The sequence below is a fragment of the Hippoglossus hippoglossus genome, chromosome 18, assembly GCF_009819705.1.
Source record: "Hippoglossus hippoglossus isolate fHipHip1 chromosome 18, fHipHip1.pri, whole genome shotgun sequence".
NCBI lineage: Eukaryota > Metazoa > Chordata > Actinopteri > Pleuronectiformes > Pleuronectidae > Hippoglossus > Hippoglossus hippoglossus.
In genome coordinates this window covers 7,480,930-7,508,846 of record NC_047168.1, presented here as the reverse complement: position 1 = coordinate 7,508,846, position 27,917 = coordinate 7,480,930, and the positions used below count along the sequence as shown (strand labels likewise).

At 43.1% G+C, this 27,917-nt stretch overlaps 1 protein-coding gene across 5 annotated transcripts in view; it reads right to left on the bottom strand.

The window, feature by feature from the left end:
• Positions 1 to 27,917, bottom strand: part of LOC117752234 (ADAMTS-like protein 1) — a 95,874-nt gene that overhangs the window by 14,544 nt on the left and 53,413 nt on the right. For 3 of the 5 annotated variants that reach the window (XM_034569444.1, XM_034569447.1, XM_034569446.1), the window contains exons 3-15: positions 20,141 to 20,268; positions 13,821 to 13,866; positions 13,220 to 13,456; positions 11,574 to 11,700; positions 10,750 to 10,824; positions 9,675 to 9,832; positions 7,304 to 7,415; positions 6,855 to 6,993; positions 6,720 to 6,770; positions 6,429 to 6,633; positions 5,058 to 5,205; positions 4,879 to 4,963; positions 163 to 476 (exon numbers count right to left, since the gene is read on the bottom strand). In XM_034569444.1, the coding sequence (XP_034425335.1) occupies positions 163 to 476; positions 4,879 to 4,963; positions 5,058 to 5,205; positions 6,429 to 6,633; positions 6,720 to 6,770; positions 6,855 to 6,993; positions 7,304 to 7,415; positions 9,675 to 9,832; positions 10,750 to 10,824; positions 11,574 to 11,700; positions 13,220 to 13,456; positions 13,821 to 13,866; positions 20,141 to 20,268 (1,825 nt within the window). Of the gene's footprint in view, positions 1 to 162; positions 477 to 4,874; positions 4,964 to 5,057; positions 5,206 to 6,428; positions 6,634 to 6,719; positions 6,771 to 6,854; positions 6,994 to 7,303; positions 7,416 to 9,674; positions 9,833 to 10,749; positions 10,825 to 11,573; positions 11,701 to 13,219; positions 13,457 to 13,820; positions 13,867 to 20,140; positions 20,269 to 23,568; positions 23,779 to 27,917 lie in introns of those variants that run through there. The other 2 variants (XM_034569448.1, XM_034569449.1) reach the window with 2 other exon arrangements.

Genomic DNA, 27,917 nt, shown 5'->3' with positions numbered 1-27,917 from the left:
AAAACATTTTGGATGGGTAGCAATGAAATTTGATGCTAACTTGTAACTGTTTTAGCATAATGATGTTGACATTTAGCTAAAATCACTTTGTCTTAGCACGACCTCAGAGAAGCATGCAGTTCTCTTTCTTTACTCATTAAAGACGGCAGTAACGATCCATACCTCCCCCACAACTCTCCGAGCACTCCGTAAATCCTTCATATTCCCAGTCGTGCAATTCCTCTCTTTCAGGTTTCTCCTCCTCCTCCTCCTCCTCCTCTTCCTCCCCTTCCCTTTCTTTTCCTTGGCCCGCGACACCAGAGCAGGGGTTACGGTAGCAGGGCTGGCTCGCCGCAGGTTTGGGCCCCTCGCACTCGTCATCTGGCAGGTCCGCCACAGTCTGGGAGAAGGAGAGCAGCACCTGGCACTTGACGGCGCGTCGCTGGGTTCCGGCGCCGCATGTCCTGCTGCAGGGCTGCCAGGGAGCGGGGATGAAGCTGAGGAATACGAGGCGAGTTGTTTGAGAAAGCAAAACAGAGCACGATCCATCACAGACATATGAAAACAAACAGCATGCTGTTCATTCAGGAAGTATTGCCCCATATATAAAATTCAGTCATCTCCTAAGTTCATAAACTCACTCAGGATTTTGTTTTCAGCCTGCTGCGGTTAATTAAACAGCTGTGAGGACTTAGGATCAGCCGTTCTTGGATAAACAGCTTTCGTGCGCATCCTTCTCTCGTCTTAAAGGACGGATCAGTGAGGGAAATACTTGAAGATCACTGGTGCTCATGAACGCCCGAGGGCTCGTCAAGGTTGGGTGAGAATTAAGACCCAGAGCCTGAGAACTGTCACCCTTTGGCAGAGCGCAAAAGAATAATAAACCCCAAACGTGTGAGAGGGAGAGACATATAAAATCCGACTTTATCTTCAGATTTAATTGACACTCTCAGTGGGATTCTAACTGTCTCGGGAATGCATATCTAAAAAATAAAAAAAATCACAAGAAAAATGCTCAGTTCTTTGAAGGATCAAGGAGGAGGGAAGTCGATGTCACGCCGTGTTCTCCAGAATTTCCATTATGGTTGAATGATGTGTAGAACTGGTGTTTGAGGAGATCACAGCGGCTGTTTGATGCCATTCTTTAGTTCATTAACTGCTCACGCAATGATGGAGCACTCAAGGAATTCTCATGCGAAAATACTGAAATACAAAGAAGATTTGTAACACGACGTGCACCAGATACTCTTAAAATATTTATCCGTCATTCATGCTTAAGTCTGAATGGCTTTGAATAGATGGTTGCCCACACTGGTGCAGATCCACCAGCATGTTTAACAGCTGACCAAAGACATTTTGGGCCAAGGGCAGCAGAACACGTGTGGATGAGTGAGGGTGTTAGAGGGCAGCCCTGATGTTTACTACACTACAGCAGCGGCCCTGTTCAGGGCTGAGCGTGCGTCATTTGCTTCTGTTTGGTTAAGATAATTTAAAATATACATATATCTATTTTTAAATACATACATGTACAAAGGAATGTTTAAGACCAAATACTCCACAAGCTGAATTGATTCTGCTGAATAACCCTTGGTACTGTGCAAATCAGTATCTTACTAAAGTGCCCTGCTGATGGAAAAAGTCCACATGATATTATGATAATTCTGATGCAGATGAAAGGTTGCTGAGCCATTAATATATGCATCCATCCATTTTCTATTCCCCTTATCCTTTGAGGGTCACATGGAGACTGGGGCCCAGCTATTGGCTGAAATGCGGGGGCACACTCTGGACAGGTCGCCAGTCCATCACAGTGCCAAGATACAGAGGCAAACAACTATTCACATTCACACCTACAGGCAATTATAGAGTCTCCATTTAACCTTTGGATTGTGGGAGGAAGCCAGAGCCACCAGTCAAAAAAGAATTGTTGTGTAATTCTAGTTTCGTAGAAAACTAAACAAATCTATGGAAGTGTATTGCATTAACTTGAGAAAAGAACATCTGCTCTGTTTTCTGAATTAACGAGATTTTCATGAAAATCTGCGGTTTTTCGGAGATGGTTCAAAATGCTTGTTGTGTGAATGCACACTGATCATGTTATGTTATGTTGTTGGTCATGTTAGTTTAAAGGGGGTATTGCCCCCGTCATCCCCCTGCCAATCACTTACTGGTTTTGAGACACAGAGAGATGCTTGTGTCTCTTATAGTCAGTGAGTGTGGATCTGGTTGAGCAGAGCTGAACAATGGGAATCAAGAAATTCACAATTTCCAACTCTCCATCATTTACACTAAGAGTTATGCTCCTTTATATTCTACCTTTCTTCTGTGCAGCTGAATGTGTCAACCATCTTTACCGGAGTCCAAATGTTCCAGTAAGTGACTGCACTTAATAAAAGTACCACATCAGTGTCGTACAGCTGCTTTCAGTGTACATGTAAACCTTAGAGGTAACCAACGAGCAGCATTTTTCCTTGGCTGCGCAGCGTGACCACAACACAAGAGCACCCCGCTGTTTTGTAAGACGCCTCAATAAAGAGCTCATAATTACAGCACGACTCGGCCCTTTTTACGAGAGCCGAAGGACTCGCCGTGTTTTGGACAAACAAATGAATCACCGGCAGTTAGACCTTGGAACAGGAACAACGAAGTCAACAGGCGAACCCGCAGAAATGTTTATCTTCATGCGTAGTTAAAGTACATCTGTCAGTTCAAAAACAATCTTGATTTCATTCATGGAAGGAAACAATGCAACGCAACATTTTTTTTTTGTAATATCTGCCAAAGCTCTGTTGTAATCATATCAATTAAATTTCCATCAACGGAAATATTTTATTTATTCATGGCAGAGGTAATGTGAACAAAAAAAAACACTTGGCAAAGCCGTGGAGCATATATGGGTTTAATTTTTCAAGCAGTTGCTCAGTGGTGGTTGAGGGCAGCCATAAGTTCTGGCAATGGAAGTGCAATAAGTCTGACACAGGAATTTCCTCCTCCTTCCTCTCACATCCGTAACCTGGCCCCATATGGTAGGCAGATATTGTTGTTGGCTTGTGAATGACCCGTGTATTATACACAGATACTTATGTGCTATTGGAGGACAGACATGTTGTTTTTTCTGCATTCGAGCAAACCCGCATGTTTGGCGTTTCGCTCTCTTTCTCGTCCCACCTCGCGCTCCAAAGACAAGTCAAAGCAACAGATGTTTTTGAACTGGCAAACATGGTCCCTAATACAAGTCATGCAAGACACTGGGTAGAGTCCAAGCATTGTCTGTCTTGAGAGGACAGCCTGTATTAGTCAACTGATATGTGGGACAAGCACATCTGGAACATCTGAGGGCTTGCTGAGGTAATGCTGGTAGCTGGTGACTGAACTGTCTGATTGTTTCCAAGAAGATGCTTTTTTCCTCTTTCAAATTCAGTTCCCCTTTCACCTTAAATAACCTAATGCAACAAACTCATTACTCAGATCTGACAGTGCACATGTTCACTGAAGTATCATCAAACATCTGTCTTCAGCAGGGCTGCATTCTTCTGTCTTCTTCTTCTGAAGATGCTCCGCCACCACGTCTCACAATCATTTGCTTTGCACAGGTTTGAAATGAGACAAACCGGTGCATGTTTTGAAAGGCGACATTAAAAAAACGGGGAGCTACAGCTGCTCATTTTGCCGGCGAAGCTGACGAAAATGGCACCTGACATGAACACGACCACGATGCAGCCGCGGTTTTCTTGGCAGCACCGGCTCCTGTCTCCTTCAATTTCACCTCCAGGTTACTCTTGAACTGTGCACTGTGAAAACTGTTGTTGAAACAGTGTACCTGGGACCTGACTTTTGCCTCTTTACCCTGAAGAGCGACAGTAATTCTTTGAAAAGGGGAAATGAATGCTGTGATTTTTTTTCCTCCCGGGTTTTCTGGGTGTTGAACCATAGGAGGCCTGTAAAGGTTTAGCACCTCTGACAGTAACCTGAGGTTCCACACGGGCTACTTGATCTGGGTGACAAGTGTGTATGTGTGTTTGGAATTACTGAACACACACTATAACTTTAGAATTACTGCCCAGTGGTAGAATGCCTCCACCAACCAGTGTTGTTTTAGTCGACATATATTTTTTTACACTTTGACCTTTTACCACTGAAATCAAATCAGTTCATCTTTAAGTCTAAGTGAGAATTGGTCAAAATTAAAAGAATTCCCTTCAGACTGGAGACATCATGTTCAAGAGGCCAAGAACATGTTTTGTGAGGCAAACGTGACCTTGATCTTTGACGACCCAAATCTAAAATCAGTTCATCCACGAGTGGAGGTGAACATTTGTGCCAAATTTGAAAGGATTATCTCCCTGCATCCGTAAGATAATGCGTTCACTAGCCAAGAGGGTTTTGAGGGGTCAAAGTGACCTTTCACCACCAAATTCTAATTAGGTCATCCTGAAGTCCAAGTGAATGTTCGTGCCAGATGTTATGCAATTCTAAATAGGTGCTCCTGATCATTCACAAGAACATGAGGTCACTGTGAACTTGACCTTTGACCCCCGAGCACCATAATTCATCTTTGAGTCCAAGTGAACGTTTGGACCAACTTTGTAGAAAATCCCTCAAGCTGTTCCTGAGATGTTGTGTTCACAAGGCCACAAACGCTTTTTGTAAGGTAACAGTAAACTTGAACATTTGAAATTTTTTGTCACAAGAATGGGATGGACGGACAAGCCAAAAACATCCGGCCACTGGCTGACACCAGTGTGGAAGCATAAAAACTGGATTATTTATTATCAAATTATTATTATAAAAGCTTGACATGTAATTCCTTCTTACAGGTATTGGACACAATGAATGGAAAAACAGGGATGAGAAAAGTTGGGGATGTCATCAACACGTGTGTATGAGGCTGGTACTTACGTTGGATCCTCCGTCACTGTGATCTCCTCCTCCAGCTCTATCGCCTGCTTATGCCACACAGGTTTCGCCTCAACTGGGAGCGTATCTGGAGCAAATGACCCAGAAAAGACAATGGAAATACAACTTTATTTCACAAATCAGCAAAGTTTAGAGGTTCGGACGTGACCAAAACGGCTTACCCATGGACTTGTAGCAGGGCACGGTCACCAGGCACTCCTCCTTGATGTGGGGTTTGGTGGTGGGGTTGCAGCCTCCGGCGTGGAGCCCCCTGTGATCGATGCATAGCACCACTCTGTAGCGCAGACCCTGTCCACAGGTCACCGTGCACTGATGACGACAGCCGACATAATCAATTAAAAACCTAGGCACTGATGATAATTGCCGTACGCAGACAGGTTAACATGTTGATGCCTGATCCTATGACCACTTCACTTCAGAAAGCCCTTAGCTTTTAACTTAAATAAAGAGACTTTCCAAAGCTCACTGCTCAGGAGTCCACTTTGTCCACCCTCTGCCAAAACAAGCATTTAAAACGCAGAGGAAGAATGTGCTGGGTAAACAGCATCCCAGGTTTTTAGGAGGCTGCAAATCTGACTCCCCGTGCCTCTACTTATGCCTGTATGAGTGCTGAGGTTAAAAAATCCCCATGAGGAAGTCCAGAGGGGCTTTTATGGTGAATGAGACTCCATTACATGTGTAAACGAACTAGGAAGGTCAGATTGATGCACGTGCACCATCCTAATAGCCTGGATGTGAATGGCCCACAGAAAGTTTAAGAACTCCATGCGTGCAACTTGACTTAAGGGCCTTTATTAAAGCTTTGTATGTTTTGGACGGTGCATTCAAAGGAGAAGGGTGAAGGACACTCCTGGTGGTGTTAGCAGTGCTTCTCTTAATCACACAGCGAGGCGTGTTTTAACTTTGCAGCTGCAGGAGGTTCGAGCGCGTTGAGGATGCTGCTCGACATCTGAAGAGCTGAGAAAATCACAGGTATGCCTTTCTCAAAAGTGTATTTGGTATATACAGTATATGTATTCTAACCTCAGAGGTTAATTGAGACCCGATTTAGCGACCTGCAGACGTTCCAGGTGGAAACAGCCCCAGATTACAAAAAAACATCTCTTTACTTTTGGTTAGGGGGCATTTTTCGCTGAACTTCAAGGGCTGCATCCTTCGGAGGCCGCATTAGAAGACCTATTGCGTCACAGCAGCGTGACTAGGCTGTCCAATTTTGAAGGCTCGTCCAAATGCAGCCGACAAACAGTTCCTTCCATCCCCGAGAAATTAAGACCACACAGCTAACGGTGCGCATGTTTAAAAAAAACAAGTGGCATTGAAACTTTCTCGGCGTATCCAAATTCACCTCTGTTGATTGGTAACAGCAATAAAGGCGGGCGAGCTGGAGATGCCAGGTAGGCCGTGTCCTCTGAAGCATGCAGCCCCTGAATTGACACAGCTTTTGTGATGCTCTACAGCAACTTGTGATGCTCTACAGCAACTTATAAAAGCCCAGGCATGTGAAAAAAATATTCTAAAACAGAGGGACCTACGGGTGACCACTCCTGTGCCAGCCAGGTGGGGCAGTCGTAGGTGTTGCAGGGCTGCAGGATGGCCGTTTTCGGGGAGTAGAGGCACTTCCACTCCTCGGTGAGAGTGACGATTCCCTGCATGTCTTCCTCTACACAGGACACTGAGCGACTCTGGATGCCCCCGCCGCACGAAGTGGAGCAGGCGGTCCAGGGACTGCTCTCCCATCTGACGTTGTAAAAAGTGAACATGTCATGAAGAGATTGATGCATGCTGGGAGATGGGAATTCATCGTACAGGAGTTGAGTACATACCGGGGCAGTGGGTGGTAGAGGTCATACGGCATAATTTGCTTGTACCCATCACTAAAAGGTAGAATCAAATTTGAAGAAATTAGGTTTGCAACCGACAGATCTTTGACATGGATGTCTGTACCTTTGCTCTCTAACCTGGCCAGGCAAGGCTCCATGTTGCATTCCTGCAGTTTGGGTTTGGGTTTGATGTTCTCTGGGTAATAATGGCAGTACTGATCCACAACCACTCGGCCGCTGCGTAGGTCAAAGCACTCTGCCGAGGTGAGCTGGTAACCTACAGAGGAGGAAAAGTCACATATCCCAACAGTTTATTTATATTTACTTAAAAGTTTATTTATGACCTTAAAAGTAGAATTTAAAAATCAATAGGCAATCAAGGCAAGCACAGGGGTGACATGGTCATGCTGTTTTGTCCCAGCAACAAGCTGGGCAGCAGCAGTTTAGATTAACAGAAGACAAGTTAAGTGCATTACAGTTATCAAGGCCAGAAGATATCAAAGCATGTACGTTTTGCAAATCTGCAACTGATTAAAATGACTTTAAGTTTTAAAGTTTTGATGCCAGCAGTTCAACTGTGGGCCTACCTCCACCACATGTGACGGAGCAGGGGAAAAAGTCGGTCTCTCTCCAGCGGTGGATGATCGGCTGGTAGTAGATGTACTGGACCACGCTGTCTGCTCCACTGGTCAACTGGACCTACAACAACAGTGTTCAGGGCATCACAATTTAAGCAATATTTTGAGCTATTTTAGGCAAACATCATTGCGCCACAATGATTAGTCAACTAATACATTAGTTGATTGACATAAAATAAATTGAAAATTAATAGTTAAAGTCCAATAAAATCTGAAAGCCATCAGTTGTTCCTAGTGATTTTTTTTTACGATTTTTGTGTTGCTTTAAATAAAGGAAAAATGTATGATTCAAAAAAAGACATTGAAGATGTTTTCACACCATTTTTTAATAAAGAAGAGGACTGGTTTCTCTCCTCTACTCAAACAACTGCTGCTGGTTATTCTTCAGTCAATGTCAAAAGCCCTCGCAAAAAAAAAATTGGTCAAGACGTGAGACTGGAGGGAAAAGGGCTGAGGCGGAGGAAAGTAAAAAGCTTTAACAAAACCAGCGGATGACTGAAACAGACTGGAGTCTATGGAGAGATGTTCTTTTTCCACTCAGAGACATCGGAAGAATTTGATGCGGAGTAACCGGATACGTTCATTTCTGCTCATTCAAAGGTCAAACAGCTGCTGGATGGACGTAGTGATTAATAATTTCCTGGACGAGCATTTACTGAAATAATGAAAACAGAAGATATTTTGTTTCATAAACATTTTTTTTTCTTCTACCCTCACACCTCAAACATATTGAAGAGCAGCCCAACGACAGATTATTACTACAAGACCTTGTTGTTACATTCATGTGTTTACAGTGGAAATACTGCCAGGGAGCTTTTTACTGTGATTTTCCATTTGTCCAAACTTTTTTCCAGCGCTGCAACATGAGCTGACTGTCATCAGATTAGAAAATTACACATTCACAATATTTCCTCTCAGATTTCTGTCTCCCCAGTACTTATTTACTGTCCGAGCCTGACTCGTGTTTATGAGGGGGAAGTTTTCACAGTACATGGTCTGTATCATTTTAATGTCCACTCTCTGGCCCCAGTCTGAGAATGTGTGTGTGTGTGTGTGAGCGACAGAGCCAAAAACGATGTTGTAATCATTGTGTCATGGCATTGTATCAGAAAAAGATCCTATGCTCCACTACTGAATGACTGAATTGTTATTACACAAAACTAAAATGTGACATTTGATAAGCAGACCTATGATAATATTTCTTTGAGGCTTGATGTTGCATCGTGAATCAAATCCAAGTTTCATCAACTATTAGCTGACAGTCAGACATTTATTTTGGCATTAATACATCTAAAGTCAACCACTGGATTTGGAGCTCCAGTTCTGTGAGCTACTATTGTTATCACTGCATGACACACTGCTTCGAAAAATACTTAGACCCTCATTTGCATTTCATATTTAAGTGGGGCACACATACAATTTGATATCTTTAAATCTAAACATCCGAAATCGAATCTCCTCTGAACTCTGCAAGACTCGTAGTGAGTTCAGCGGGAGTTCATGGAAACTTATCAGAGTACAGTTTGGCCGGGGCCACACCATTTTCAGAGCTTTGCGTTGCAAAAACTACAGTTTTTGGTTTAAGCTGCGGAAAAGAAAACAGAAATGTCCCTGTGATGTCAGTTATTGAGTGGACTGAAGCTGATTGGGATCATTTGCAAGCAAAGCCCATAAGGAAACAGTCTGAAGGTTGCTGGTTTCAGTTGCTGAATTGATGACATTGTTCACGTAAAACTTTCCAGAAATGATGTTAAACCTGCAATAACTGATTTTCTGGCCACTTTAGGGCAGCATAAACAGTAAACTGTTGCTTATTTACACATCCAGCAGGTATGAGCAGAATTTAAGTCCAATATACACCAACCTCCCCCCGACCCTGTGTGTGTGTGTGTGTGTGTGTGTGTGTGTGTGTGTGTGTGTGTGTGTGTGTGTGTGTGTGTGTGTGTGTGTGTGCGCGCTAGCAAAGTAACTAAATGCATGTAGGATTTTCAGCAAACTTGTTGTGAATGTGTCTTGGAAGGGTATCTCCAGATTATTAACCTATTATTATTATATAATTATCGGTTGGGCGTTTGAGGGACGACACCCCTGCGGTAGAGGACTGTATGCTTGTTACATGAACGTGTAAGGGGAAAGAGTAGTATCTACTAAGTTTGTACGAAATCCTGCTCGCCTGCTAAAGACTGTAAAACCTTTACGACCTCCACGACCACCGCCGTGTCAGATGCTCAGTGTGTTTAAGTAGGTGATAATCGTTAAATATAAAAAATATTAACTATCTTAACTGGGGTCACTGGGACTGATGCATTTGAGCTCTTACTTTCACAGTGAAGTCAGCTCCAAGTGGGCCAGTGACTCTCAGGATCTCCTTGTCAGAGAGTTTCTGGTAGTCCAGGGTGGTGTTCTCCAGATGGTACTGCCCTGATGTGTCGAAGACCAGTTCATCTTTGACCCCTTGCAGCGTCTTACTCTCCACATCTAAAGAGGAAACAGAGGAGGAATCGAGAGCACAATGGACTCATCATGGCCAGAAAGAGGAAACGGATAAAGTCACAAAATCCACCAACAATTTGAGTTTCACCTTTATTTTCAGTATCATAGTCAATTCTCGCCTTTTCATCTTAACACAAAATGAAACTGAAAATAAGTGTGAAGAAGTTATAAAATGTCGAGATACTTTCATGTATCTGAGGTCTTCAGTCCAGTTACACACAAAGAACGTAGTGTGTCTGTTGCGTTTGGAGGCAAAGACTCTCACTTTGGCAATCCCTCATGTAGGTCTGTGAGCAGGCCAGCGCTGCACTGAGCTTTTCCATTGTTTGACCTCACGTCAACCTTGGCCTAACAAGGTTTTGTGTGATTCCAGCAAGGAAGTTTAAACAAAAACAGGGGGGGGAAACACAGGAACAAGCTGTAACCAGCGGCAGTCAGCGTCTGCCGACAGATGGTTACAATTTAAGTGCCCGCGGCCAACAAAGAAACAGGGGGAAATATTTAATGAAAAATTGACCCATTCAGAAAAAGAAGTGCTTTCGGCCGAGCTCAGGAAATGACCTTCGAAGCGAGGGATAGGTGCAGAGATGGAGCATTTGTTATCAATTTGATTCAGCAGGGAGTTTGGTGCCGGTGCTTTGACATCAGTGATATTTGCTGCTGAGTCTCAGAGCCAGAACAAAATAAATACCTCTTCTGACTATTCTGAGTCACCTTTAAAAAAACAAAACAGTCTTAATGAGAGAGGCAGACAACGTAATTATAGCTTGTTATTTGGGTGAGACGTTTTTTAAAAGGTTTTACTAGAGAACACGACCTGCAGTATAATTCAAATAGCACATGCAGTACACTTGGGTCAACTATTTTGGATGGAAGGGCACCCTGGACCTACCAGGACTTACACAAGTGATCTGGGCCTTTCAGAACCAGACGCACATGACGACTCTTGTAGGGGATGACGACGACTGTGTCCTCAGCTTGGGTGAGACAAACAGACAGAGAGGGGGAGGGGGGGAGAGAGAGAGAGAGAGAGAGAGAGAGAGAGAGAGAGAGAGAGAGAATACTGTAATACAACTTCAGCAATATAATTACATTTTTTTACACTATCGATCAAGTCTTGCACTTCTCTAAAGTGACATGGATCAAATTAAAAAGTCAGTATGAGTAAAAGTCAAAAACATTTTTGTCAAAGATGGTTTCTGTCATTTCAGGTCATTCTTATCACACCGATGTTTGTTCAAGTCTTTATTTTTCCAGTAAGTTTGGTTTTAATTAGTTACTTGATGGGACAAAAACGTCATGATTGACAGCTGGGACTGATATGCAGCTCCATCCCCCAAAATCTGGCTTCAAATGAGGCAAAATGGAAGCGTTTGTATGTGGGATACTTTCGGTTTCATTTCTGGATCGTGGGAGGAAGTGGAGATGTGTCATCTAGCTTTGTTAACAATCTATGATCCTCACAGTCTTGCATGGGTGGAGCTCCAAAATCACTGAATCCTACAGGTCCCACAATACAACTTAATCTTTCATTAGATCAACTACCCAATAAGTGCTGATGTCTTTTAGAGTCAAAGTTGAAACTGAGATGTTGTCGACTTTCCTTTTAAAGATAACCAAAATGACTTCAACAGGGTTATTTTGTCAGCTTTAACTTTATGTTTAAAAGTAAATAAGTAATTATTTCAGTCTGAACAAACGACTGCCTTGGGTGAAGACGCTTTACTTTTTCCTGAAGCATGCTGGGATTTGTAGTGTCCTCGCACAAGTCGGCAGGAAGAGCCGTCTCCATTGCAGACACCACAGTTGTCCTCCTTTGTTGTACTCCCCAGCTCATGATCGCAACCTACAATCTGTAACACAAAGAAGATTAATCAGAGACTTTCACAGTGACCTGATTACTTAACACTTTTTCTGAGAGCTTAAGCATTCGGCAGTAAATGTTCATTAGGCTCATGTGCAAAAATATGACAGGAACAGAAGAAATAAAAGGAAAAATGAAAACAAGTCCCAGTAAAAGAAAACATCTTGGTTCTGTTAAACCTTCAATTGAGATTTAAAAAGAATGTCTTTCCTCATGCCATGTAAATGTTGTCATCAAAGGATCCAAACAAACCAAACCATCTGGTTTCTTCCACATTCATGCCACTGCTATTGTTTGTATTATAGAGATAGCATGAAACATCAACTGGGAAATGATCATGCTTTTTACAAAAGTAAAAAAGTTCCCTCACTGTTTTCTGTTAAATATTATCTTCAACCATCCATATTTGATTGATGGAGTTTTTCCCGAAATCTCCGTCGGTAAGGAAAACCAAAAACCCCAGTGTGATTTTAAGCATGTTGGAGAGTGCATTAAAATTCTGAACTATTTCCTGGACTGCCAGTCAAAAGCCCAGTCTCAACTGTTCTTCTCATTGGATATTCATTTGTAAAGCAGATGGCATGATGTTCAGTCAGCCTATATATATATACACGATGCATGAGTTTCTTTGCAGCCAAATGCACTGTCAAGCTGCAACCTGTGAACCAGTAAATTAAATCCTATATATAACTGCACATAAAGTATGCGTATCGACAGATTTTATTTATTTATTTCATTAAGATCTCTGCATTGTTTCATCAGAAATACACAACAATGTGGGAAAATGCTCTATTTTGCAGTGTTAAAGGAGGTGGAAATAAAAACCATGGATCAAACCCCTGATGCTAATCTGCTCCAAAATTTAATAGGTTCTTCTTTTGGTCATGCCCCACCCCTGCAAAACATTTCATGGAGGTTTTTGCGTAATCCTGCCAACAAACAAAAAAACGCAGACAAAACATAACCTCCTTTATGCCCTTCCATTCTTGATTAAATTAAATTGTTAAATTAAACTGCATTTCAAAACACATTTCAGAATGCATTTTCTTAAAAATCTAAATAGACTAAATACCAGTCAGATGTTTCACTGAAGTTTTTATTTTACGCAGCAGCACAAATACTTTGCACAAATATGCACTACATTTGTCAGATTTTCTTAAAATGCACTGCATATTTGTGCTCAAGTTCTCCAAGGAGCCTGTGGCTGCTCCCAACTCACTGGTATGCAAGTGTCCTCTGAAAAATCCATTTTTTTGATTTTCTTAACAGCAATTGATCGAAATCACACACAGTTTCTGAGAAGTTTCTCGTGGGATCCAAAAAAACTGTGCAAATGTCGAAACACTGACACACAGAGCTACGAACAGGTCGCCTCTCTCACAATATTCTGAGTCTACAATTAAGTATTTTGGCTTCTTGTGATTTTCACAATAGATACATAAAAAAAATTTAAAAAAATACTCTTCAGTGGCAGAAAAACATGAAAGGTCTCGGAGTCAGTCTCCTACCTGGCAGACTCCACTGATACACATGTCCAAGGACTCGGTGTAACAGCGAGTCCCGTCCAGAACCTTGGGCGCCAGCTCCACCACGGAGCCCGAACCTTTGGCTTTGCACTTGAGAGCGCAGGGGTTGTCCGGGTCGTTGTACAGAGGCACCCACTCATGGTACTGACCCTGGTGTCGCACGTCTGCGTGAGCGGAACACTGCTGGGCACGGAAATCACCAGTTTCTGGAGGGCAGTCCTGAGCGTAGCACAGACAAGAATATTTTAGATTGAATCAGTGTAAAATATATCACTCTTGTTAATGTCACACATCTCTGTGGTTGAATTTTTGGCTGCTGCATGTAAATACCAGATTACAAGATTAGATGAAAACAAAATGGATGTTTGATGTTTCCCCACCACAACTTCTCACTTTCGTCCAAACAACAGGAACCGAGATCACAAAATTATACCTCTGCCCAATAAGCCCGGGGAATATTTTCACAGTTCCACCACACTGAATCCTCCATCATCACAATTTGCCGTATCGGTTCGTCTCGAGAGAAAACCACTTGAAAGCTCCACAGACATCCATTACATAAAGATGAGTGTGCTAAACTTACCACATTACTGCATGTGCGATATTTGATATTCTGCCCTTCGCAGGTCCTGCAGATGAAAATAAGAAAAAGAACATATGAGTGAAGTGGCCTTGGGGGTAAATGATAAAACAAACCACAATGAACACCAGTGACCTGCCGTCTGGTATTTCAACCACTGACTCTCATTATGTGTTTTAGAATTGCTGAGAAGCGGGTGGATTCCGGCAGCGATGGTTCGGCAGAATGATGAGTTGAGATTTAACAGTCGAACTCGCACTCTGCGACTGTGCATTAATAAAGAAGGTGTTTATTAGAGGGGGCAGCAAATGATGATATGATTGTGCCTGTCTGTGGTGTAACACACAGACAGGTTTGCTCAGCTTCCATTCATTGTTGACAGCCTAACCAAAACCTTGTCCCTAACCTTAACCATGACCAAATCATGCCTAACCCTAACTTCCCCATGATCCACATCTCACCACTAACCTTAATCAGGACCTAAGATATTACGTTTTCCCTCATTAAGACCAGGCTACTAAGGTCTACTGCTCCTGGTAATGTCAGCGTTTATGCTGGAAAAGGTTGTAAAGAGGTTATAAGAATTAGTGTACCCACACACACACACACACACACACACAAATCAATAAAAGCCTTGCAAATTGCTGCTTTATTAACATGCTACCTTTATAACCTTGTCTTGTTCCCTTGACTGATACCTGATCTATGACAAGACATGTTTTATTTCCATGTTTACCACAATTACCATTGCTTTTATTGACTTCTCCTTTGATAAATATTCAATTGGGGTGTGTTTTTTAGGAGAATGTTAAGTGTATAAACACAACAAGAATAACTAGATGGTTACAAAAGTAATGGGGTTTTCCTTGGCTCATACCCACCCTTCCACCAAGTTTCAATAAAATCGGTTCAGTAGTTTTAACGTAATCCTGTTAACAGGCAAATGGCAATGGAAACACAAACATCTGTGAGGCTGTACTGGGGAAAATTGTGTTTTGAGCTGAAGGCCAATGATAGCATACACAGTGACTTTCATTTGTCTACCACGGTTACCATCTGACTTCAGCATGTTAGGATTCAGACACAAACCCAAATCCATTTGATTTCAAACTAGAAGAGCCTCACAAATGAGGGAAAGATAATAAAGGCTTTTGAAAATACAAGTAAAACATGAGTAAAAAGGGAAAAGTTGGAATATAGGTGCTGAAACACACTGTCATTTGTCCCAGTGACCAGTCTTTAAACAAACCTCTGCTTAATAAACCAGCAGTGCTGCACATACAGTAGTAAAGCAGACAGCAGAGCCCTCCAGTCTGTGTCTGCAGAACAGATTGGAGCAGTTTGGATCACGACTCGGTCCATGACAGTCTGCTGTGTCTTTGCCCAAATTGTGGAGTTAACCACTTATTGAAAATTAGGATTCCATTGTGCTTTGATGCCGAGTGATGATAAACCATTGATGGCGACTACGATAGGCCAATTATCCGAGACCCCGGTGGAAACTAATCAAAGGATTGTCTTTTGAGTTTGGAACTTAAGAGGAATTCCAGTGTCGTCGGCCCTCAGCTAATCTGGAATCATGATTGGAGGCAACGTTGCAGAGTTTGGACTCGCGCATGAACGAGGACTAAAAGAGTTTGTACAATTTTATTCCAGAAAAGCAAGGGAGGAGTGAATGTGGACTAACAGGCATGGCAGGAACATTAGACCCTGTGACAAATGCAGACAGTCCCCTCTGCCAAGCCAAACAGCAGGTCATGGGGCTCGAACCCAAACAACTTTCAAAGACCAAGAGTTGAAAGACAGGTAGTAAAGATCCGGATCAGTGTGGAAAATCAGCTGAGCAGAGCAATATATAATCTACATGTTTGAAAAACAGAGGCAAATGGAAAAAAACTAAATTCCCTTTTTGTTTCCTCTCGACTTTGGAAGCTACAAAGTGGAGGCTAAGCAGGAGCAGGGATTCATAATGGCATCATCGAAGGTTAGGGAAAAAACGACTTGAAATATCGGAATTCCTGGAGCAAGTAACACATAACTCACAGACTATGACCCTGATTTTTTCTGCCAAATACACGCAAACGTTACAATTATACTGGATTTGCTGATCAGCTAATAACACACAAGGCTACACATCGAGTATAACTACCATCTCGCATGCCAGTAACATTGTCAGAGAAGAAAGGAAGCAAGATCTATTGTAACCATGAGAAGAAGAAAAAAAAAAATCACAGTAATAACTTCTTATAGTGGGTATGCAGTAAAATTTGTCATGCTCATAATGTCCATATATATGTCATCAACTGTTCTTGCTAGATTGGAAGTAATTGCTAGTATGGCTCCACAAACTTTGCAAATATTGATACTCTTGCGGCGAGTAGACGCATGAAAATGTGGCTGATTTTGTAATGCTTGAAATATGCTCATGCTGTGAGCCCTGCTATTGATCAGTTTAGGAAAACTGGAGAAATGAGCAGCAGACTGCAACTAAATTTGCAGAGCACATTCATGCCCCCAAGAAGAAATATCGTTTTTGATTTTAATGACCCTGTGGCTGTCTCGATACACTTTTCGCTATGCTACAGTGGCATGGTCCTGGAAATGGCTTCATTTGGTTGGTTCAGTATTTTGATCTACAGTAAATATCTTAACACATATTGGATAGATTATGAATATTTTGTTCATTTTCCAGAGGATGAAGCCTCTGCACTTTGGTGATCTCCTGATCTTTCTATTCGCACCTTAATATAATTCATATTTTTAGGTTTGCAGACGTGTCTAAACAACCATGCTATAAATTGGTACAGACATTCATCACTCTTTCCACTGTCTTTCCATATCATCAGCTACATTTTTTCACTACATCAAATATCCTAAACATGACATTCCCATGAGATTCAGCTAAAGACTGCTGATATAAATGGACGTAGACTCCGAGTCCGGATAGTGAAGCCGATGCGGAAGTGACTGAAACCTGTATTATCTCAAATGACCAGCAGATTTATAACGTCAGTAAATATCGTCCTGAGGAGTTTATGGTCTCAATCTCTAGTTTCAACTCCTCTTCAGTGCAGCACGATGTTCATTTTGTAAACCGTGGTCCCATTTAGAGAAGAATAGAAGTTAAAGCACGGCATGCGTTGGGGTGTTGATACTGACAACTGTGCCGTCCAGTGCCAGGTCACATGTAGATGGGCGTGTTCTCAAGCTCTCAGTGAGGCTCACCCCCGACTCCTCCAAATACGTTTACTTCATTTAAAAAAACAAAACAAGATGGTGCTGGACAAAATGCAAACCACTACAACAATGATGTCACCATGCTGTTTGGATACAGCTGTACTTTGTGTCCAGTGCTAATCGTGCTACTGCATTGGGGGGGGTTGGCACGACACGGGCCACACAGAGGGTGGTCCCCTACACTGTAACGCCAGACACATTATCATGGTGCCAGTCGCAAGGTAATTAGCCTCAGAGAAAATTCCCTTTTAACTAGCATAGACTCTAAACACAGCTGTGGCATGCATTTGGTGAAATTCCAAAACCCCAAAGACATTTAATGTCACTGCCTGCAATTTCTGCAACTTAATGATGCACTGAATAGTAAAAACATCCTTTATCAGGAAACACTTAGATGCTATACTGTTTATTTTATATCCTGATGTTGGAAATCTAAATAAATTTAAGAGAGAGACCTTTTCTCATAAAAAAGAAATGACAAAAGAGACTGATATCTTAAGTGATTGCCAACCACATGCCTCATAAATAATAGCTTTCTCTTGCCATGGCACTCAATCCATATGTCCACACTTGCGTCAACCTGGCTATGCTGTTGTTCATAATGGAGCTTGTGATCAAGTGAAGTGTGTTCACGGGACTAATGAGGGCCAGGCGATCTGTGTTTAGTCTGTACTTGTACCCGTGCATGTACCCGTTTGAGAGGTATTTTTGCAGTAGCAGCGTGTCCTTCCTGTCTGCGTGTGCATGATTAAAGGTCAGAGAGTTGGAGTGGTATTGGTTTGGAGGGTGTTGCGGGCCCGTTTCCAGCCGCTCTTTCCAAGGAGTCACACACACACACACACACACACACACACACACATGCACACGCACACGGGGCCCTGTGCTGTGCTTTTTAATGACGCCGTTTGATCTGCCACCCGGGGCCAGGCTACTGCTCGCTCGTTCCCACGCAGCAGTAGGGTGAGGTGGGATGAGGTGCGACGGAGGGTCCGACCGTTTGCTCAAGAACCCCATACATGCCAATGCCAAAGGACACACAGGTTTGTAAACACACACCGCCTGGACTTACATGAGCGTGCAAGTCTACACAGGCATACGCTACCCACAATCCCACATGAACCTCAAACCCCAAACACCTCTTAACACGTCAACTGCTTTTACAGCCAGTAGCAAGGTTTGCCTGACCAAAATAATTCTGGGCAAGCAAAGAGAAATGGCAGCTGCTGATACCATGGAACGTAGTCCTCTGTGTTTACAACGCGGTGCAGGGAGGCGGGGGGGGGGGAGACTGTCACTTTGAGTTTGAGGTTTTGACAGCCTTATGCTTCTCAGTCTGGTCCTCTTGTACCAGTGCAGATGGATTCATGGTAGAGGACATCTCAGACTACATCTCGGTTGTGACCTCAAGCGTGATCTTTCCCGCTTGGTCAGTGTGTCTTTGGAAATTCGCAGTGGCTCTTCCTGCCACAGCTGGTGGCTCCCGCTGAAGCACCCCTCAGTGACCGGCTACCTTTTACCGAGTGAGCGATACTTTCCGGGAACTGTAAAATACAGGAATGCAGTGAAGTCACCCTGCAGCTATTTCCCAGTCTATAAATGTGACAGCATTTCTATATGGAAAACATACCCTCCTCCTTTCTCATATTTTTTTCTCAAATCCATTTGTAATTGGCCACTTTGCCCAGAGCTTTAATCTTGAAGCCCACTGGGTGAGCTTTAAGTCCAACCAACTGGGTGACTTTGGCACCAGGATGAAAAGATGGAGAGGTCCAGAGGGCGAGTTCCAGTCTTAAGCCAAGATGATGAGCAGTGGGAATTCAACCAAGGCGCAGAATGCTATCACAGAAACCAGCTATTAAAAGTGACACGTACTTTGGCACGGGACATTGATTGTTATACTCTGATGTGAAGTGTGAAGATACATGACCGGGCCTTCACTGAATATCACTTCCCTGTTGTCACTAATGAATTAAAGATTCAGGCTCATGCGGCCGTCTAGACATCCTTAGGAGGTGGATGTGCAAGTGATCACAGTTGACCCCTCACAAAACATACGCATTCTTGTTACAGCCCTTGGGAAACAAAGCGATTGATGAGATTTACTCACACTATTAGGGACGCCGTCTGGATTTATTTGGCAGAACAGCTGCGAGTAGCAGAAAATGATTCTCCTTCCCTCCCTTGAATCTTAAAGACATGATGTGGCGCTTTAATGGAAACCAGTCCACCCCCAGTAAGGAGTTTACTTTGGATAGTGTTTGAGCAAAGGCTTACAAATTGACCATGAAATGCTTCCATTTATCTGACAGTCAATGAGTCTCTAACCTGAAAATGCACACATTCAATCTACTGTATATGACTGAGCCTTATTACAGGGCAGAAACCTGAGTCCCCTACCTAAAAATATTTATATCTCTGGTTCTCATATTAGAAATATTGTATATATATATATTTTAATTCTTTATATTTGTATAACAAGCTGATGTGAAGCTTGTGTACTGTTTACCAGGTTAACTATCTTAATTTAGTGTGTTACCATAGTACAGAGTAAATAAATTGTAATTCATTGAGAAAGTTACCATATTATTCCTGAGTCATAGAATATTGTAGCAGGTTATACTAGTGCAGTGCCCGTTGTTAACATGTCTGTTTGAAATGGGCTGTTTGTTTGGCCTGTGGTGATGCTGGGTTAGGGTTGCTTACGTTGTTGAGCCGCTGCTCCAGAGCGCTGGTCGCCTGTTTATCCAAAATCGATGAATATTAAACATATTGCATGTACAAATCGCACCAAATTCAGCACTGCACTTCACCGGGCCTTTAACAATGCACATGCCAAGTGAGGAGCTGATGAGATGAATGGTTCTTGAGATATGTGAGCCACATACAGGTTTCTGGAATTATTAGATGGATAGATAAAAGTCATGAAAATGTGTCCAAGACATATGCACGTTTTCTGCTTATGTACCTCACATCAGCAGTGTGAAGTGGCTGTAGACATTAGCCTTAAAAATATTGCACCACTTTATACTGCACAAAAATTGCCCCCTGTGTTACTGTGTGTATGCAACAGGTGTGGAAAGCCTTACTTGGAGCTGAGGCATCGTCGCAGGGAGTACGAGGCTCCTCCTCCACAGGTGCGGGAACACTCACTCCACGAGCCCCAGGCATCCCACAGCGTGTCTCTGTCTTCTTCCGAGCGGGCCGTCCGTGAGCTCTACACAACAGAGGAAGAGACACGGCTTGAGGAAGAAAGGAGGCACACGGTTTATGCGAACTGTCATGGGCGGTATGGGCATGTCCAGTTTCACATTATAACTCTTTCCCTCTGTGCTAGTTGAGATAAAACACACCGCGCAGTGACACAAATGCCATTTACAGCAGGCTATGTGTTAGACTACCTGTCTAAACAGTTGTACAAGGACCCACTCACACATGTAACATGTTGAAAGTGAGTTATTTTTCTCAAAGGGCTTTGGGAATATTCCTAAATCATCTCCAATTTATACGAGTTGTTGCCTCCTCCTGCAAAGCTAATCCAAACTCAGCCTTTTCAAACTATTTAATGAGAGCGCACAAAAAAACACCACTGCCGGTAAGAGCCTGAATTCCAAAGAACTGCTGAAAACAAAACAGCAGTGCATGTGACAGGATAAGACACATGGCCAGGGGAAGTAATCAAAAGCTCCCCACTTTTGCCCCTCGTGCATATTTCAGTTGTCTGAGTCATCCCGTATAATTATGAAATGTTAGTCCTCTCTTAAGCTCTGGGCCTTCACATTTGTTCCCCTCTCTGTTAATTGCATCATGCTGTATTTGGCAGCGGAGGCACGGACGTTACTGCGGCGTCCAAAATCAATATTATGAGAAGATTAATTTTTCGCTTGCAAGGGCAACGTGCACCTCAGATGTAGAGTGACAGCCAAAAAAAAGGAAGATCCTCTCCAAAAGCCTCCATCTCTCGCGCTCCTCAAGGTCCTATTGTATTTTGAGTGCCGGTTCGACTGTACTGGACTCACCTTGCTCTAGGGAAGATGTTTATTTGCAAGGCCGGCACTGTCATGTGATGTCGATCATCTACAGTATGTGGCAGTATGTGAGGTGTATTTATTTCTCTTGGTTCTGCTCGGGCAGCCTCTTCTCGGTGTTCTTCGCGGAGCTGATTGAATGAAGTTAGAGAGCTGCACTGTCTAAACACGGGGGGACGTGAAAATGAGAGTACATTGCTTTTGCTGTCAACGAGGTATTCTACTCAGAAGCTGCCAGCGAGAATGAAGTGCAGGAAAAAATTGGTTGTCTCACTGCTGAATGGATGAAAACCTGCAAAATGGAAAAAAATATTTAAAAAAGACTTGGAACTAATACTTGGACAGATCACCCACCTCCTATATTATGACCTGTAGACCTATACTAGACTATGCTCTGATCACAACGAATAGGAAAGGGACTATGACAACTTACATGAAACACCTGCTGTAAAAAGATTTGTGCTCACTGAGCTGAAGGTCCAGAATCTGCTTTTGAGATACACAGCCTGGAGATTTTAGAGGGAAAACTCAGGGAGTGCCCAGTTATTCTGACCTCTTTGGCCCCTTTCACCAGGAAAAATGGCATTGTGCTTTGTCTACAAAGACGAATGGATCTTCTAGAGCAGCCATTCCCAAACTTAAGAATGCCGCGGCCCAATTTGAAAACTGACAAATTTGTGCGGCCCACCCACACCTTTAATCACAACTATATAATCCACACACAGGACTAGAATCAACTATTACATACATATTATTCATTTTATAGCTAAAATAATTGTATATGAACGTAGGCATATGCAGTGCAAATCCAATAACATCCACATTTAAGCGTAACAATTTGCAAAGCAACCAATGTAAAAAAACATGAAGTGCAAATAGTGGATTGTTAAAAATATATTCTTGCTGTTTGTATAACAGAGCACAACAAGAATATCAGGGAGAAGAAAAACACATTTGAGGCATAACCAAATATACTTAAGGCGTTTTTTTGTGGTAATCAACGCTTACTTACAAATCTGAAACTTTTTTATCTATTTATTTTCTGATGACCTCTCACGGCCCACCTTCAGTGGCTTCACGGCCCACCAGGGGGCCGCGGCCCACACTTTGGGAATGACTGTTCTAGAGGAAAGCAAATACAAGGTAATAACACTGCTCTGATTATTTTCTTTGGGTCACGGTAGCAAAAACACCCACGCCATTTACGCTGCAGAGAGGTGGGTGCACATTATTACAAGTGTGCGGGGACTGATGTGAATGGCTGTCAGTGGCGATGACGCCTGAGGAACAGCAGAGGGGGAACGGCAAAACCCAAACACGCTGCCAATGGACCATGCTGCCAAACACATCGGCAGTGGCGCGACGGGCCAGCTATTCCAATGTTTGGATCAACGGTAAATAAACACAGGGCTGTGCTCTGGGCAGCCAGTTAGAACGCCACCTTTAATTTCTCCTTTGAAAAGTCATCAGTGAATTTTGCACTCAATTACAGCTGGAGGCATTACAAGGCTGGTGAGGAAGGAGGAGGGGCAGTCGAATGGAGGGATGGAGATGAGGAGGTTGTTTGGCCAACTGCGCTGCCATTGTTCTGCGCTAGTCAAAGGGCAGTCCTGCTGGGATTTGGCTCCAATAATCCAAAGGCTCAGATATCCTCTTGGAGGCTCCCTAAGCCTCCATCACAACACATCCCACCTCTTCTGTTCTGATCCCTCCAGGGTTTTATTTGCATTGTATGGAGGGAGCAGGCCCCGCTGTAATATCAAGATCCCCTCACCATTTACACATCAAAGCATGTATATTTAGACCTATTGGTTCTCTGGCTTAGTTAATATGAGAAAAACAGAGCTAATGCATCACCACAGACGGCCCCCTGGCTGTCACCCACCCCATGTTTTCACATCCAGTGGAATTGAGGAAATGAATATATGATATAAAGACCACTGACCTCCAGCTTATGTGCTATTCTGATGGACGGATTCTATTTAAGTCACCTGTCAGCAGCTGAGACGCTGGGACATTTTCCTTGAAGATGGAAAAGTCCTCGACAGGGGAAAAGAAACCTGACTCCCGTGCCTTCATTTGCAGACTGTGTCAATATACATACGATGGCCATTTCAGTCGGCAAGACATACGATATTTGCACATCTGCTGAATCTCTTGTCGTCTGCTGCGTGCTGCACGGCACGGCGCTGCGCTCGCTGTCGTGCCGCAAGGCAGTCAGTGCAATGTAACAGGGAGAGCTCACCCTCTGTAAGTCACATTAATAACTGCCCTGTTAAGGGCCCTGTTAAAGCTTCTGCTGATGGGAGTCATATAACCATACTGCATACTGTAATACAGTAAAGAAACCCACTATAACACATGCTTTCTGAATGCTTTACTATTGGAAGATGATTCATAATGAAATAAAGGACAACAGACAAAAGTATCACTAGACAAATTGAATATTTACAGGATGAAAATGGAAAAAAGTACAAATATTACTGTACCAGTATAAGAAGAGCCGTCACCAGTAGCTTGCAAGATGAAAAATCTTGCTCCATGCTTTTTAAAGTGTGTGAGCCTGTCACTCCAATTCTGCTCAAGTGTTATTTGTGTGTGTGTGTGTGTGTGTGTGTGTGTATGTATATGAGCCTGATGTGTGATGCCCTCCTCTCTGGGTCACTCTGTGTGTCCCGACTGCCGGTCGTCTCCTCTCTGACTTGCTCCCGTTCTTCCTTAGGAGTAATTTGGAGAAGCTGAGGGGAGGGAGGAGGACTGGGAGAGAGAGTGAGTGTGTATGTGTGTGAGTGTGTTTTAGTCTGTACGATGTGTGAATGTGGGGGGAGTAATCCGGGGTATCAGAGCCCCGCGAGTCCTCAGGTCTGGCACACTAGCCAATCAATAAATAGGCCTTGGTCAAGCACGCTAGTACAAACAAGGAGCTGGGCCAACTGCAACTTCACAATTTTGTGTGCGTGCGCATGTGTGTGTGTGCATTTCAGAAAGTCATAGAGAGGGAATAACGGCAGGCAGACAACTGTAAACCAATTTTCTTCCCCCTTTGATTCTTTCCATTTATTCTCCTAATATCTCAAATTCTCTTTCCCTATTTTTTTTCCACCCCACTTGCCATTCTCTCGTTCTCTATCACTCGTGCTCCTGCTGCTGCTTCTCATTTCTTTTTTAGCTCTGGACGGCTTCTCTCCGTCTTTTGCCAGCTCTCTGTTTTTAAAAAGTCCCCAAAAAAATCTCAGTCACACTATGGCAAACAAAACGCTGACCCCAAAAATACTTCAGAACAAAAACGATAGTTATTCGAGAGCAAATAACGTCACGTCCGGTTTCCTGACTGTGTTTTGCTTTGCAAGGAGTTAGACGTGAGAGCCCCATGTAAAATCAGATGACATAGTGTGGTCACTGAAGGTATCAGAAAAGACTTTCAGTCGTGGTGGCTTTTTTTTCGATCCCTTTATGACCTAAAGGTCTACTTCAATAGATCCTTTCATAACATCTGGCAGTTTGAGCCAGTGAACATTCGCACAGTGGAGGTGGGGAACAAGCCAGGTGTCCCCTGGAGGGACAATTCCACTGGTTATAGAGGAAAAACAACTGTTCGAACGGACAGCTCTTGGCACAGAGGGAATACACTGCACACTGAGCAGCTTTCAGTTTGCACTTTTGCATTGGCAAGGCACGAAAAACAAAAGCTGAAAGAGAGAGGTACAAAAAAGAAAAAGAAATGGAGCAGTCCAAGTTAGTGCCAACTCACTGGTTCCCCCCTTGATGTGTCTCACAAGGTAGTAAGGCCATCACTCAGGCATTCACCCCTGACGTTCCAAAGACAATAAAAACTCTGTGCCCTTCAAATCAAGACTTCAAATCCGCCTCCCAATCAAACACCACATCTAAAACCACAAAATTGCTATCAATTAAGGCTGCGAGGAATGTGCTGCACTCCAGAGCAAACAGTCAGCACGCTTAATCACAACATCGCAGCGGTTGTCTCGACACTTAACCAGTACACACACAGATGCACAGACACACACACATACAAGTTGTAATGTTTTAATGTGAAGTCTTAACTCACTACTGACAGTCTATAGGACTTGGCTTGTTTGATTTGTTTGTTGGGGAATGTCAGTACATCCTGTAAATTATCTAACACACACACACACACACACACACACACACACACACACACACACACACACACACACACACACACACACACACCCCTTTGCAGGACATTGCATTGATTTCCTGGAGACTTACTTTAACCTTAACTATAGTCACTAATGATCTAACCTCAACCCTTAAGCAAAACCTAAACTTAACCCAACGTGTCTCTTCCTTAAGAATTTAATGATTTACATTATTGGGACTTTCTTTTTGTCCCCATAAGGAACACAAATCCCCATAATGTGACTGTTTCGATAGATTTAGGTCCCCACAACATAAGTAACACATGGACCACAAACACACACACAATTATCTACTACACTACATTTTGTGGTGCCAGCGGGGAAGGACGTTGACATGTGCATGTTTTCTCAGGCTGACAGAGAAATCCCACCACGGTGCACCCTTAATCCATAACCTTCTGATATTTGCTTTCACAAGAAATCCTTCTCATATTTATAAATGTACGACTACAGAAAATAAACCGCGGCATCGGAGATGTGCCCCGAAGTTTAAAACCAAACACCCGAGGAGGAAATTAATGTGTCTGACTGACATTCACTTGGAGCCAGATCTCTACCACAACACTGGTGGAGGTGTCTCCTCAAAGTTGAAACAATAATCCCTGAAGACGGTGATATAGTCTATTGTTGTTTTACAGAATAGGAAGGTGGGGCTATCAGGTTGCATAAGGGAAGCATGCAAATGGATGAGGGAACTGATTGTCCGTATAAGGATAACTACATCACAACTTGGGTCCCATCGCTGTGCCATCATACTATAACTGTCAATTATGATAATGGAAAGGAAGGGGCAGGATAAGCAGGCAGGTTGTAAACATCGGGAACCATGCAAGGCAGCTGGATGTTTCAATCAGCATCTGATGAGGGAGGAACCATTAGCAGCTGCAGGCGTGTCATAGGAATGATGACAGGGTTGGTGCAGTATCAAATATATAAGAAATGCAGTGTATTCTTCACGGAAACATTTTTTGATCTGCTCCGGCCTGGTGTCGGCAGCCATGATAGGCGGTGATGGTTCATCCAATCACCTGTGGAGTACTTTTTGAGAGCGCCTGCCTTTTTCTAAAGACCTAGCAAAGCCTTTCCAGATGTGTAACAAATCATCCGGTGCGGCTGGTTAAGACAAACCAACAGTTTGACTAGATTACCTCAGGGTGTCTCTGAACCAGTGCCTACCTACAGTGACTCATCTTTGAAACAGGAAGGTTATCTTTTAGTTATTTGTCCGTGTAATGTCAAAGTAATAATCCCTTCAAAATAAATCTAATCTGGAGATTTGTTAAGAAATCAATAAGATATTTTGAATCCAATGAATGATTGTGTGTCTCGCCCATTGACTGTATATAAATATGGACGACATGTCTCCACTGTCCAGAAATGAAGCCAACATATCCTAGGTGTGAACCCTGCCATCTTGTGCCAATTACGTAATTTGGAGACAGAGTCTGAGCAGCAGTGATTGATGGCTTAGAGCTCAACTGTCAATCATGACACTTCGCCCCCTTTTATAGCATCAAACATCTAATGAAAAACCAAAGTTACCAGGCGAATGAACCGCTGGACATGCATCAATGTTATAAGAACTACTGAAAAAGACATGGAGGAGGCTGGGTTTATGCCATATACTGCAGCCAGCCACCAGGGGGGTGATCAGGACACTTTGGCATCACTTTTGGGGACGCGTCTCATTGTCCATCTTTATATATATATATATATGGCCCCCTGGACATTTCAGCACATATATTGGTTTGAGATTTATTAAGGCGTTATCTCATGTGATTACCTTGCCCCCCCACACACCACCATTATGTTTGGGTTATTTCTTTATTTTAATTGCTTTGTGTCAGTTTTCACAAGGGAATCACTCACCTGCCTCACCTGAAGTATCTGTAGGGCAATACTCATTTACGGCAGTAGGAGGCAGTGGCGGCTTTGGTATGCAGCGACTGGGGCTGTAAATCTCTGTTTACAAGGAAGTCCAGTCGTAAAGCATAAGACAGTCACGATAGCAGCATAAGAAAATCGATATTCATCCGAGACTGTATTGGAAATTAATTTGAAGCAGACAACACAGCATTGTGTTCTACCGAGCTAAAAGCTACAAAACATCAAGAGGCAATCGAACTCTTCCTGTTGAGATGATTTATTTATACAGGAGGGGAGGTTGCCGACTGAACGGGCCAATCAACAGCCTAACTCCCACATTAGCCCACACAAAAACATTTTTCAGTCCAAATCGAAATGGTACATAAAAAGAAATTAGCCTTCAACTGAAGACCACAGTGTAGAAAGCTCCACCACAACTCTAAATTACCGCAGTCAAATTGCCAGTTATTTCAACGGAACGAGTTGCTGATCCTTATGAGGAGAGACTGATGCAAGTTAAAGTTTCCTGTTTGCACTTGGCTTAATGATGGAAACCCGACCGACCGATATCCCTGCAAGTCTGCAAAACATATACCATCATTGTTTCTATCATCACTCTCTGTAGGATGAAATGACCCTGGAGAAGTTCCCCCGAGCAAAAATAAAACATAAACGTGAAACCGAATGTGTTTTCTGGGTCTTGTACAGAGACACCACGTAGGCTTCCCGAGCAGCAGAGGTTTAAACCGATCCTTTTTTCTTCTCCTCCGTGGCAGAATAAAGAGTCA